Genomic DNA, 15,037 nt, shown 5'->3' with positions numbered 1-15,037 from the left:
GGAGAGGTGTACGATGAGATAAGGGTGACATATTAAGGAGAGGTGTTCATTTGGATATAAGGGTGACATTGGTATATGTGTTGTATGATATAACTCTTTTTATTATATCCCTTATAATTACCGTGGTTCAGAATCTTTATTTCTTTGTGATTTAAATATTTGGGATCAAGGTTCTTATTGGAAATCATAGTTTGGATGTTATTGAGAAGAAAATAACAGGTTTGGTCTGGAACTTTAAATAAACCTTGTTTGATTAGAGAAGGTTTAATAGTGGCATTGTATGAAACCTGGTTGGTTCAAAGGTATGTTATTTTATAGTTGAATGTTTGGCTTGAAAAGCGGGAAGGAACTGGTAATATGCCCCCATTTGTTCATATATTTGTTATATATATGAAAAGTTGTTTTATTTAAAAAGTTTTGGTGATTACCACCCTCCAATAACTTAAATAGGGTAACTCACTAGACCTTTCGGTCTAACCCTCGTTTTGAAATTCTAATTATGTATTGCAGGAAGTGCTGATGGTAAGGGAAAGGGAGAAATATAATAAATTCCCTATATGTTTATCTACATGAAGATTGGCTGATGATTTGTATAGTTTTGGCAGATGTAACCGGATTAGTGCAAGAATTGTATTTTGAATTTTTGGATCATGTATTTTGTTCTGATAAATTCTTGTACTATGGGACCTAAGTAGTGTATAAACATGTATTTCTTTTGTATGAATTATGTGTTACATGCAATGTGTGGTATGGGTGTTACAAAAAGTGGTATCAGAGCCTGAGTTTAAAGGATTTAGGTATTTAACAGCATGATACCTAGACTTAAAGTATTTTATTACTTGTTAAGGATCCCAGACATAGTTAGCACCATTGGAAATAAATATGATGAGTTGAAAGAACAATGTGTAAGGTAAATTTTAATTACATCTGACCAGTGTAATTATGAATTTACAGGTACACATCTGAGCTTAAATACTTCATTATATTTGGGAATGTGAATACATGATTATTACACTAAAATCTGCAAATGTTTAACCGAACTAGAAGATCTGAAAGAACGGCTCGTCCAGAGTCTGACGAAAGGGAAGAGTCACCTGTTAATTATCCGACTGGCACATCTAGAAATAGAGGTAGAGGAAGACCAAGGGGACGAGGCAGAGGAAGAAGCCAGTCTCATGGAAGGGGTCAAACTGGAATTCATTCTGAACCTGAAGAATCCCATTCTGGGAATGTTCAGGAGAGATCAGTGTCACATCCTGAATACATAACCAGGGATATGTTGGCTGAGGAAATGGGAAAGTTACGAGAAACTCTAGCATCTATTATGGGAATACCAGCTAGAGTGGAAACAGAGAGAGTAGAAGTTCATCCCTCTGTACCAGTTACTCATAACAAGGAGGGGAGATATCAAGATGTTTCTGGCATGCAAGCCACCAACATTTTCTATAGAAAGAGATCCAGTGAAAGCTGTGTGCTGGATCAAAGAAATGAAATATGTGTTCAACACCATTCGGTGTCCGAAAACAGATAAAGTTCGATTTGTTGTTTCTGTATTAAAATCAAATGCTTTGTTCTAGTGGGAAGTTGAATCATCGACCATAACAGATGTTTTACAGTCATTGTCTCGGGCAGAATTTGTGGACCGATTCAAGAATCAGTTTTGTCCTAAAACTGATGTTAGACAAATGGAAGAAGATTTTCTAAAGTTGGAACAAGGAAATGGAACAATTCGGGAGTATACCGAAAAATTTATTGAATACTCTCGATTTGCTAAACATTATGTTTCAACAAAATTCAGGAAGATAGAAAGATACATTTGGGGTTTGAAACCCTCAATCAGAGAGTTTATAATTGCCATGAACCCAAATACCTTTTCGTTGACGGTAGATGCGGCTGAAGTAACTGAACGAAATAAAAACCGACAGCCAGAAGGAAAAGTGGTAGAGAAAAGAAGATGGGAGGGGCCTTCAACAAATTTTCAAGGGCCAAAAACGGTAAGATATGATAACAGATCGGAGCAAAAGATAAGTGAGAAAGTCTGCTCACAGTGTCGACATGTTCATCAGGGTGAATGTAAGATGGACCCAAGAAAATGTTATAAGTGTGGTGAAGTAGGCCATCTGTCCAAAAATTGCCCGACTAATCAAAGGTGTTTTAACTATAATTCTCCGGATCATATTCGACCGAATTGTCCCTTGTTAAGAACTCCTGAAAGACCCAGATTACATAAATGATAAAAGGTTTGTAATACCTCATTTCTATAAATGATAAACAAACCACCAAAAGTTACATTTTTAAACCTTTAGAAAGCAAACGGGATATAATATTTACGAGTTTCTAATTCGAAATGTCCGCTTGGTTTACAGGACGTTTCCATAAGCATCTGTTTTCCAAAATATCCTAAAACGGACAAAATAAACTTAATAGATTTGCATAAAGCTTAAACTATATACAAGACAGAGGATATTAGCTACCCGTTATCTAGATACTTTAATTACAACCAAAAGACAACTAATAATTTACAGTCCATAGTTGTATTCGACTAACTGTATAATACCAAAATAGTCGTGCTACTGGAAGCACCAAAAGCAAAGATCTCAATCTACTCGAGCTTGTTCTTTGCCTTATCTACACGGCCTGTAAAAATGTGAAMAACTAAAAGGGTAAGCACATAATGCTTAGTGAGTAAACGGGAACTACTAACTACTAAAGATTCACAAATGTAATCCATGGAAGTCAATGATCACGAAGGATGTAAATCATGTAATAAGTAATCATCATTCGAGAATCATACATCTGAATATCAAAGTATGCAACTAGATCGTGTGAAGGTCAATAATTGATATGTACTGCCATCGAGCTATCCCGGTCGTGGCAAGCACAACAATATATATCATAGATTTCATACCACCCGAGCTATCCCGGCCAGTGGAATGATCTTCCCACCCGAGCTATCCCAGACAGTGGGGAAAATGACCGGACTCTAACATGGTCAAATACGCACCATATCTGAGTAATCTCAGCTAATATGGGCTTAAGCGTGCCTCCCCGGGTGAAACACAAAGTAACCACCGAGTAACACGTATAGAAGGACGGAGTGCAATAGCCAATAATCTCTTTAAATTGATAAGGAGACATAACATGGATGAGTGTGGAAGCAAGTARCAAATAGATAACACATGTCTAGCAAATAGCAAGTTAAGTTGCCCCATAAACTCACAGTGCTTTTCGATATTAAAAAATTGAGCCAACTTAGGCTCTACGTCCATATACGTCTAAACATCGTCCAACAGTCACTCTGGAAGGACCAAGTGAGCTTATTTAACACCTTAATTGGAGGATGAATTTGGCATAAAAATCAAGCAAAACCCCCTTGAAACAACCTTGATTCACCCCTATGAAGCCAAAATCACCCCTGGTAGTAAGTTTTGGAGATGAGAGTCTGTTTTTTGGGTGAAAAAGAAGGTAAATAACATGTATAACCGACTTTTACGAGTTGGGGCTGAGTTGACTCGGCTGAAAATTCGGTTTGACCACTAATCACTAAAAATAGCATAACTTTTCGCTCGGACCTCCATTTTTGACGTGGTTTTCGTTCACACGTTCGTAAAGAGATAATCTACAACTTATAATAGAAATATTTCAAAATATATCTTCCAATAAAAGTCAGTTTTTATGTATCCGTAACATAGATATTGATGCTTTTGACCCGTTTCTTTCCAATTGTTTTGCCCCGGGCCTCGTACGATGATTCCGACTATTTCATATATAGTTTATTGCATTCGGGTTTGCTTCCAAATTTTATGTTTTGATCACATAAACACGTATAAAGGGGATAATTGCAACGCATTTGCAAAAGTGTATGTTACAACTCCGCAGTTAACAATGGGAAGTAACGCGTCGGGTACTCGGGAAAGGCCTACTGTAAACAGATGAGGGAAAGGAGGGGCACGAGGACGATCCTTCCAGATGACTAAGAACGAGGCAGGAGCATCACCGGATGTAGTAGCAGGTACTTTCCTTCTGAATTCAATACGTGCTATGGTGTTATTTGACTCTGGTGCAAACTTTTCGTTTGTATCACCACTATTTGCTCAAATTGCATGTCTGAATTCTGTGATACTTGATGATGAATTAGTAGTTGATACTGCTAATAGTCAGGAAACTGTTACTAGTGTGTTCAATAACTGTATTATTTATACTGAGGGTTGTGAACTCCCGATTCGGTTATTTCCTATGCCGATGAAGGAATTTGATGTAGTGGTGGGTATGGACTGGTTGGCAAAGTATCAGGCTAATATTATTTGTAATCATAAAATGATCAAAATTACTCTGCCAGACCAAGGAACAATGTTTATTTATGGTGATCGTCAGAATCACTATACCAATATTTTGTCAGTAATGAAAGCTCAGAAAAACATTCGGAAAAAGTGCTAGGGATACTTGGCATACGTGATTGATATGAAGAAAGAAAAGAGAAAAGAGGAATTGATTCCGATTGTGAGTAAATATCTAGAAGACTTATCTGGATTACCACCAGACCGAGTTATAAAATTCTGAATTGATCTTGTATCAGGAGTTGCACCAGTAGCAAAGGCACCATACCGGTTAGCTCCATCTGAATTGAAGGAATTGGTTGCATAGTTGAAAGATTTAACAGACAAATGATTTATTAGACCCAACACTTCACCTTGGGGTGCTCCGGTCTTATTTGTCAAGAAGAAAGATGGGTCTATGCGAATGTGTATAGACTATCGTGAACTAAATAAGTTGACAATCAAAAACAAATACCCTTTACCAAGGATTGATGACTTGTTCGATCAATTGGTGGGAGCAGGTTATTTCTCCAAGATTGATTTAAGGTCAGGGTATCATCAGCTCAAAGTCAGGGAAGAAGATGTTGCCACAACAGCATTCAGAACTAGGTACGGGCATCATGAATTTTTAGTTATGTCGTTTGGCTTAAATAATGCGCCCACAGCCTTTATGGATTTGATGAATAGGATATGTAAGGAATATCGTGATAAATTCGTTATTGTATTTATCGATGATATTCTTATATACTCTAAGACTGAAGAAGAACATGCAGAACATCTTCGTCTAATGTTAGAATTATCGAAGAGAGAAAAGTTGTACGCAAAGTTATCTAAATGTGAGTTCTGGTTGAGAAAAGTTCAATTCCTGGGTCACGTCACTTCAGAAACAAGGGTAAAAGTAGATCCAGCAAAAATAGAAGTAGTTGTAAGATGGGAAGCTCCAAAAAATCCTTCTGAAGTCCAAAGCTTTTTGGGATTGGCCGACTATTACCGTAAGTTCGTTCAGGAATTTTCTAAAATAGTTGTGTCATTGACTAAATTGACTCGGAAGAACATTAAATTCCAGTAGGAAGGAGAACAGCAAGAAGCCTTTCAATTATTAAAAGATCATCTCTGTAGTGCACCGATATTAACTTTACCAGATGGATCTGAAGACTTTGTGGTTTACAGCGATGCTTCAAAGTTAGGGTTAGGATGTGTTTTGATGCAGAGAGGAAAAGTGATTTCTTATGCATCAAGACAATTGAAAGATCATGAAAAGCAATATTCAACCCTTGACATGGAATTAGCTGCAGTAGTGTTTGCTCTGAAAATCTGGAGACACTATCTTCTGGGAACGAAATGTCAGATTTATACTGATCATAAAAAGTTTGCAACATTTGTTCAACCAGAAAGAATTAAATATGCGACAACGTCGGTGGATTGAACTGGTTAATGACTATGATTGTGAAATCCTCTACCACCCGGGAAAAGCAAACGTTGTAGCTGACGCCTTGAGCAGAAAAGAAAACAGTGGAACCATTAAAACTGTGGCAATGAGAATGAATTTGGTCCCTGACATTCGTAAGGAAATACAGAGATGCCAACAAGAAGCTATGAAAGAAGAATTTGTTAAGGCAGAAAGGTTGGGTAAGATGATTTCAATCTTGGAACAGAATAACGAGGAACTAATGTGCTTTTAAGGGCGAATTTGGGTACCATGTTTTGGAGATATCTGGAATACTATACTAAATGAAAGCCATAAATCTCGATATTCTATTCATCCAGGCACCAATAAGATGTATAAAGATTTGAAACCTTTTTATTGGTGGCCAGGATTGAAGAGAGACATAGCTAGATATGTAGAACAATGCCTGAATTACAAGTTAAGATTGAACATCAAAAGCCATATGAAAGTCTTCAGTCTTTGGAGATACCTGTATGGAAATGGGATCACATTACAATGGATTTCATTATGAAGTTACCTCGAAATCCAAGGGGGTGTGACGCAATTTGGGTAATTGTCGATCGTTTGTCTAAATATGCGCATTTTCTGCCAATAAAAGAGAAGTATTCTTTAGAAAAGCTGGCGCAGATTTATATTAAAGAAATTGTAATCAGACATGGTGTTCCATTGTCTATTGTTTCTGATAGAGATAGCCAATTTACTTCAAAGTTCTGGGAGGGATTGCAGAAAGCTTTGGGATCTGAAATTCGACTAAGTATAGTTTATCATCTGCAGACTGATGGGCAGAGTGAAAGAACTATCCAGACTCTCAAAGATATGTTGAGAAGTTGTATTATTGACTTCAGGGGATCGTGGGAAGATCACTTGCCATTGATAGAGTTTGCATATAACAATAGTTACCATTCCAGCATCCAAGCGGCACCGTATGAAGTGTTGTATGGATGTAAATGCCGAACACCGTTGTGTTAGAATGAGATAGGTGAAAAACAACTTACGGGTCCTGAAATTGTTCAAGAAACTTTGGAGAAAATTGAACAGATCCCCGAAAGAATAAAAACAGCACAAGATCGCCAGAAAAGTTATGCTGATAATTGTTGAAAGCCCATTGAGTTTGGTGTAGGTGATTTTGTGATGTTGAAAGTTTCACCGTGGAAGGGTGTTGTCAGATTTGGAAAGAAAGGAAAGCTCAGCCCGAGGTATGTGGGGCCATTCAGAATATGTAAGCGAATTGGACCAGTAGCATATCAGTTAGAGCTGCCAGAAGAACTGAGTTTGATTCACAACACTTTCCATGTGTCGAATCTGCGGAAATGTTTGGTTGATCTGAGTCTAGCCATACTGATGCCAGAAATTAAATTAGACAGTAAGCTGAACTTTGTGGAAACACCGGAAGCCGTAATTGACCGAAAGATTAAGGTATTAAGAAACAAAGAGATAAGTCTGGTTAAGGTTCAGTGGAAGTTTCACAAAGGACTAGAAGCGACATGGGAATTGGAGTCAAAGATGAGATCAGAGTATCCTTCGCTCTTTGATTAAAGGAATTTTGGGACGGAATTCTTTTGAGGGGTGGATGATGTGATAACCTAATCCTGGTTGTCACCAGAGGTAATGAATATGTGATTATCTGTTATATATATGATTATGTATATATGTGGGTACACATGCATGTACGATATATATATATAGGATATGCATGTATGTATGTGCATGTGTGCATGAATATATATATATATATATATATATATATAGAGACAGAAATGGTTACTTGATTATTTGTAAGGCATGCATGTGGTGTACGGCTGTAGTAGCCGACCTTCTCTAAAGGGAAAGTATAAAAGGAGGGGTCAAACCACCATTTTGCTCTCTTGCCATCTTTGGTAAGAAAACTTGGTCGATTTAGAAAGAGAGGGAAGTTGATCGGATTGCTTATTTTTTAAGATAGTTTCATGTGATTTTCAAAAAGGCTTTAATAAGGTGAGTGGTTTAATTGTTTTGAAATTTTTGATAATTCCATAAATTGATTGTGTTTTCATCTGGTTTGGAATTTAAATCGCATAAGTGTTATCCGGATTAGACCTAAACCGGTCAAGAGATAAGTGGTTTAGTCTTAAACCGGGTAAGGGTTGAGTGACTTAAGTCATAAACCGGATAAGGCCTGGGCGATTTAGTAATAAACCGCCTGGAGGGTTGACCGGATAGAGTAAATTGGTCAAGTGTTGAGCGATGTATGAATATTGAGTTTATGTTTAACATTTTGAACGGAGAARTAGGAATACGACTAAATGGTGACCGGATTATTTTAAATCGGACAAAAAGAGAACAGTGTTGCCCGGACTTGTTATCCGGACAAAAGTGTTGGAATTTATTCTAAGTGTTAAATCGGACAAGTCTTGCGTGATGTGTTATCCGGATTTGGTAAACCGACCAAGATTTGACCGGAGATGAAGTCCGGCCAACTCTATGTTGACCGGATTTACAATATGCCTTGTACATGGTTAATAAAATTATTATTTTATCATAAATGAGAATTTTGATATAAATGATTTTGAATTGATATTAACTCCATTTGACTGCGGTCTATTTGGAATTGTTTTTTTAAAAAAATTTGATGAGAAAATAAGGGTGGCATATCAAGGAGAGGTGTACGATGGGATAAGGGTGGCATATCAAGGAGAGGTGTTCATTTGGATATAAGGGTGGCATTACGTGTGTTGTATGATATAACTATTTCTATTATATTCCTTAAAATTACCGTGGTTCGGAATCTTTATTTCTTTGTGATTTAAAGATTTAGGATCAATGTTCTTATTAGAAATCATAGTTTGGATGTTATTGAGGAGAAAATAATAGGTTTGGCCTGAAACTTTAAATAAACCTTGTTTGATTAGAGAAAATTTAATAGTGGCATTATATGAAACCTGGTTGGTTCAAATGTATGTTATTTGAATAGTTGAATGTTTGGCTTGAAAAGTGGGAAGGAACTAGTAATATGCCCCCATTTGTTTATATATTTGTTATATATATGAAAAGTTGTTTTATTTAATAAGTTTTGGTGATTACCAACCTGCAATAACTTAAATAGGGTAACTCACTAGACGTAACCCTCGTTTGGCAATTCTAATTATGTATTGCAGGAAGTGCTGATGGTAAGGGAAAGGGAAAAATATTATAAATTCCTTATATGTTTATCTACATGAAGATTGGCTGATGATTTATATATTGGCAGATGTAACCGGATTAGTGCAAGAATTGTATTTTGAATTTTTGGATCATGTATTTTTTTTTGATAAATTCTTGTACCATGGGACCTAAGTGGTGTACAAACATGTATTTCTTCCGTATGAATTATGTGTTACATGCAATGTGTGGTATGGGGTGTTACAATTTGCATGGTGTGAGGTTTTAACTTGTTAATGATGTACTAATCAGTTCATAGGTATCTCGTTTGGTACATGTCTTCACTCCTTGTATCACCTCTTGTCACTATCAAAGTATCTGTGTCCTTATACTTGCCCCCACACAGATAACAGAGGCATGTTTTCAATGCATAACTCTTTTCATGAAACGTTTAATACATTTAACATGTTTAAGGCTTTTTAAAATATATATATATATATATATGTATATGTATACGTACATGTATCCCTAGTTTGAGAAATCTCTTGAAAACTTATATTGACTTGAATGTAAGCTAGTTGTCCTCATTTGTATGCGACCTACACATATTTCACAAAAATGGTAGACGCCATCTCCTGATACGCCCTTACTGCACCTGTCCTTTTGTCATGTTCTGTTAAGAACTTGTACTATTTCAATTTGGCATATAATATTGAATAAATAGTGTCGGTTCAAACTTGGGTCAACATGACATCAAGCTCACTTACATTTATGCGAGCTCAAGTAAGCTCGCTTTGTGTTACATGGTGTTGACTTGTCACAAGGACCTTTTTATGCGAGCTTGATCTTGCACTACCTAAATTGTGTGAGCTTATAGAAAAGCTCTAATCTCTCATGTTTCACTCATGTGACCTTTTTATATGCGACCTCTAGGCTCGGGGTTGGGGTCGCGTTCATCACACAATGGCGTTCAACCATCTAATTTGGGGCCACTTTCAAGCACCATTTTTAATCACATCTACTTCGAAGCAACTGTTTACTTGATTCTTAAAATCAAATTATATATTAATGTCCAACAAAAATCAAACTAAAGTTACTGCGACTTTTAATTACATTAATCAATTAGTGATGATTCCAATTAGATCCATAATCAAGAAAGGATTCGATTACTTTCATACATTTTGATCCATCATGTCTTTATCAGGTTCTTCAAATATTTGAGATATGTTGTTGTAAACCTCAAAATAAAAAAAATTCAAAATTATGTTTTATTTTTATGCATTTTGTCCTTGGAAAAAAAATAAGAAACTTGTGTAGAGGATTATGGAAGAAATTTGAGATATAACCTGATTGACTGATGACACAATAAAGGGACAGTAAATTTTGGAACAACAGATCTTTATTTGAGATATAAAATACCGAAATAAAATCTTGCTATTTATAGAAATAATCAAAATTGAAATAGAAATGGATTGAATTTATTTGTGTCTATGAATATTAGGAAGCTATAAATACGCTTAATTGCTGGGTAGAATTAAAACTCCCCTTTCCATTTCTATATCTCCATTTTGCTTCCTTGATCTTCTTCTTTCACACTCCCTTTGAGAGTTTCTTAATTATTTTATGAAACTCCACAGGGGAAATTGAATCATCTTTTAATTCTTAATCTCCTTAATTAAGTTTTTTTTTTGTTTGTTTCAGTTTAGCGAATATTTCAAATTTTTTGTTTTAACGTATCGTTTAGAGATTAACTTCTAATATTTCATCTCTTTTAGATTCGATATTTCTTGCTATTCACTAATTTTATCATTTTGACGGGGTTTAGGAATCATCCCGTTTTGATCTTGTTCTTATTTAATTTGCGACCCAAAAAACAACGCTTTTACATATATATATATATTTGTGTATATATATGTGTATTGCGAATTGTTTGGATGCAAGATATGATCAAGGAGTTATTCTTTGGTTTCCTATTAATCCATTCATCAATAGCCAAACATGGCCGTTCTGGCAATAACAAACCAGCAAGACAGGTTCAGACAAGACGGTTGCAAGCAGTCCCTGGTCCAGGTCCTGGACCCGGACCAGGACCAGGACCGGGCAAGAAATGGCTAACTTTGAACGGTACCATCTTTATTTCTTCTTATACCGTTTTAATTTCATTGTAATTTAATTTACGTGATATTTAAATGACATTTTCCGCCTATTTGTAGGTAAGGAACCGTTGGTGATTGCCCAAGGAGGGTTTCCGGGGTTGTTTCCTGATTCTTCTGAGGTGGGCTATGCCGCGGCTATAGCAATGGGCGTGGTCGGTACCCTTAAGTATTGTAACTTGCAATTAACGAAAGATAATCTCGGAGTTTGTCTTGCGGATTTGAAGCTTAATAATTGCACGGATGCGCCTATCAAGTTCCCGAAGCAGCAACGAAGGTACAATGTTAACGGGCATGATATCGATGGTTGGTTCCCAGTCGATTTCACTATCGATGAGATAATGAAGGAAGTTCATTGTAAGTGTCGTTGTTAACATGGTCTTTTCGTTTTAATTTCATTTCGATATCACCAATCTGTGTTATATGTTACGAGAGAAATAAATATTCTCTCCGTCCCAAAACAAGTGTCCACATTTATATTTTAATTTGTCCTAAAATTTAATAAACGTTCATTTAAAAAAATGCATACTTTCCAATTATACCCTTAATCATGAGACGGTTAAATTCACTATTCTCTATATTATTAAGGCTATAATCGTAATTTAGTTAATTAATATAAAGTTATAGTTACACATTTTTAAAGTTGTAACATTTCTTTTAGGACTGAAGGAGTACATTATTACGAGTTTTACTTATTTAACACAAGAAATGTGGTGGACCCCACGAGTTTTTGAATCCCAAGAGCACCAAATTAACTTGTTATTATAAATGTTTTTAGATATTTGACTGATAGTTAAACAGTGATGCAGAATATTTTCTCGAGAGCAAGTGTTTTCGATTTTGTATTCCCTGCCCTCCCACCTGATAGTGTTTTCGGCCTCGAACCAAAAGGAAAACTATGGTTGAATGTTCAGGTAAGTTACATGGGACCCATATAAGATCATGTGGATCCCTAGTTAATTTCATACCTTACTCAATGTAAGTGAAGATATACTTGTTTATGTGTTTTCATTAACCATGTGTTGAAGAATGATGGGTTTTGGAGTCAACACCAGTTGAATGCAATACAATACATCGATGAGTCGAAGGAATTCTTCGTGGCCGATTTTATCTCGTCACCGGAGATCGGTTTCTTGAAGGCCATAAGCGGGAGCAAAACCTTCGACAAGACGATAACGAAGCTTGTTTTCCGGTTCCTAAGCCCCGTGGAGGCTGAGCCGACTTCCAAAGAAACGTATGGAGCCCTCGTAAAGAAGCTCAATATGATCAAAACATTTGCATCGGGGATTCTCGTCCCAAAAGACTACATATGGCCCGTGGGTAAAGATGGATACTTGCGACCAGCAACCACCCTCGTGGAAGATGCTCATAAAGATGGCCTCGAAGTGTTTGCTTCAGGATTTGCATCTGATGTGTTTTCTAGTTACAATTACAGCTATGATCCGACGGTCGAATACTTGCAGTTCGTCGATAATTCACAGTTTTCCGTAGACGGGGTCATTACAGAATTCCCGGGATCTGCTTCAAACGCTATCGGTGAGAAATCATGTTCCTAGTTGTTATGACCTATGAAGATGCACCCACCTAAGTTTTTTCGGGCCTAAAATGCATGGGACCAGGCCTTACTAGCCCGTTTGCAAGCAAGGTTTCATAGTTTTTGGGCTTTTTGGGCCCTCCCTAACTGGGTCTTGAAAAAAATTGGTTTGATCGGGCTTTAAGGCTTTGCTAGGCTGGTCTTTGAGCTTGAACTTTTTTTGCATCTTTTTGTTCTTCCGGTTATACAAACTCATGAACCCGTTTACTGTAGCATGCTTAGCTCAAAATCCAAATTCGAGCACAAAAATCGCGCAAATTTTGATCATATCTCACAATGGAGCGAGTATCGACTACCCTGGGTGCACCGATCTTGCATATAAGAAGGCGATCAGCGATGGGGCAGATATAATCGATTGCAATGTTCAAATGACGAAAGATGGTGTCGCATTTTGCCTGGATTCGGCTGACCTCTTAGGAAAAACCAATGCGGCAATGGCTTTTATGGATAGATCAACTTCGATTCCCCAAATTCAACCAAAAAGTGGCGTTTTCACGTTCGATGTCACCTGGACTGAGATCAAATCCGTTAAGCGTAAGTTTAGCTGTTTAGACTAGTTTTCTAGAATACAAATGACTTGTCTCCAAATTCCACGTCCTCTTCCTGTCCACCACTCAATTCCTGACACATCATCACTTTATAGAAGAAAGAGAATAAAAGGATGAATTAATACACTAATTATGTACCGAAATTTGATTGGTGGGAGAGGAAAGGGACATGAAGTTTGGGTAGAGGTGATTTGTATTCACGTTTTTCTTCGGTAATGAACGAATGAAGCCTTTGTTTCTTTTTACTTATTTTCATTTTGTTGTAGCGTTGATTCAAAACCCATTTCAGTCTGGCGGATTGCAACGAAATCCTAAATCAAAGAATGCCGGAAAGTTTCTAACGCTTCTCGAGTTCTTGGAGCTTGCTAACAAGAACACGGAGACGGGTGTTCTTATTGGAATTCAAGTAAGTTTGATGTTTTCTTTCTTAGATCTATCTCCTTGATATTTGTTTCAGTTCCACATCAATTACACTTAGACCATTTCCCCTCGATAAAACACTCTTCTAGAGAGTAATGTCTTGGTCCCACATATTCTCAAAGTAATTTAATATGGTTCCACGTATAGTGACAACACCAATTAACATACATATACGTTGCAATTTGATAATATTCCAGCATGCCGCTTATCTAGCAGCGAAGAAAGGCCTCGACATTGTCCGCACTGTCACAGGTGCGCTAAAAAAAGCGACGTTGGACCCAAAAAAACAAGTTTTGATTCAATCTGATGACACCTCGGTCTTGGCAAAATTCAAGGCATCGGCCCCGACATACCAAAGAGTTTTGTTGCTCACGAAACCAATCAGCAATGTACCAAAGCCCGTCACCAGTGACATCAAGAAATACGCTGATGCGGTTAATGTGGTTAAGAAGTCGATTATCCAAGAGAACAAGATCTTCATTACCACCGGCTCGACAAAAATTATTGATGAAATGCATACAGCAAACATCTCGGTGTATGTCTCAGGATTCTCGACGGAGACTCTAAGTATGATGCTTGATTTCTATAGCGATCCGTATACTGAGCTTATTACGTTTCTTATGGAGGGTATCGACGGCGTGATCACAGATAACCCAAAGACAGCAAGCGCATTTATGAGTAAGTGAAACTAAGTTGTTTGTATGGATTAAGATAAAAAAAATTAAGTATATGATACTCTCACATACCACACACACATTGTAGGTGAAGATTCAATCTTTGACCTTTGACCTATGACATTTTAGCTGTACTATTAACTCGGACACCACTGAGCCAATGAGCCTTTTGGTAAACGATTTGAATGAAATAAATGACTATTTTATCGGTTCAATTAATGAGCTTTCAGCTTATGTGGTGTTGCAGGGAGTCCATGTGTTGACCCGAACAGTGCGGCATCGTTCGTTTTCCAACCGGTTAAACCGGGTGATTACCTTGCTCAGGTTCAACCGGAGGCGTTGCCGCCAGCATCACCACCACTCCCTCCACTTGAAGAGTCTGATGTTGTCGATCCGCCACTTCCTCCTGTGAATGCTGCTGCACGCAAAGAAGACTCCAAATCCGGTGGTGGTAGCAGTGGCGATGGCAAGGATGGTTCCTCGGAATCCGGCCAGCCACGTCTTGTCATTGATGTAGTGGTAACAATCTTATTGTTGGTTGGATTGGTGTCTCTTATTGGATGTTGATTATGGTTTGGCGTGAAGGAAACTGCAATATTGTTGTATAAAGTCAATAGTGTTTAATTTTTTGTGTGGTAGATTAGCGTAGTTCTGATTTAATTTTCGTACTTTTATTATCAGTATTTTAAATTATGTTTTAAGATGTGTATTTTAATCAAATTATTTGTGTCTAAAATATGTATCATAAAACATAATCAAGAGACTAGT

General features: G+C 37.1%; 1 protein-coding gene across 1 annotated transcript; it reads left to right on the top strand.

Moving 5' to 3' along the window:
• Positions 1-10,823: 10,823 nt before the first annotated feature.
• LOC112516108 (glycerophosphodiester phosphodiesterase GDPDL7-like) lies at positions 10,824-14,836 on the top strand. The gene is made up of 8 exons (XM_025123110.1): positions 10,824-11,004; positions 11,094-11,390; positions 11,835-11,947; positions 12,062-12,569; positions 12,841-13,161; positions 13,442-13,581; positions 13,793-14,273; positions 14,517-14,836. Exons 1-8 carry the CDS (start codon positions 10,824-10,826, stop codon positions 14,834-14,836), a joined length of 2,361 nt encoding a protein of 786 aa, XP_024978878.1.
• Positions 14,837-15,037: the final 201 nt, after the last annotated feature.

The sequence above is a fragment of the Cynara cardunculus genome, assembly GCF_001531365.2.
Source record: "Cynara cardunculus var. scolymus isolate 2C chromosome LG 8, CcrdV1, whole genome shotgun sequence".
In the NCBI taxonomy this organism is placed as follows: Eukaryota; Viridiplantae; Streptophyta; class Magnoliopsida; order Asterales; family Asteraceae; genus Cynara; species Cynara cardunculus.
Note: the sequence above shows the minus strand (reverse complement) of the source record. Positions and strands in the feature narration are given on the sequence as shown.

What these genes read in the sequence shown, in the direction of transcription:
- LOC112516108 (XM_025123110.1), top strand. Translation starts at nt 10,824, where the DNA reads ATGATCAAGGAGTTATTCTTTGGTTTCCTATTAATCCATTCATCAATA. An exon ending in GAAATGGCTAACTTTGAACG is followed by an intron (nt 11,005 to 11,093) that starts GTACCATCTTTA and finishes GCCTATTTGTAG; the next exon opens with GTAAGGAACCGTTGGTGATT. An exon ending in TGAGATCAAATCCGTTAAGC is followed by an intron (nt 13,162 to 13,441) that starts GTAAGTTTAGCT and finishes ATTTTGTTGTAG; the next exon opens with CGTTGATTCAAAACCCATTT.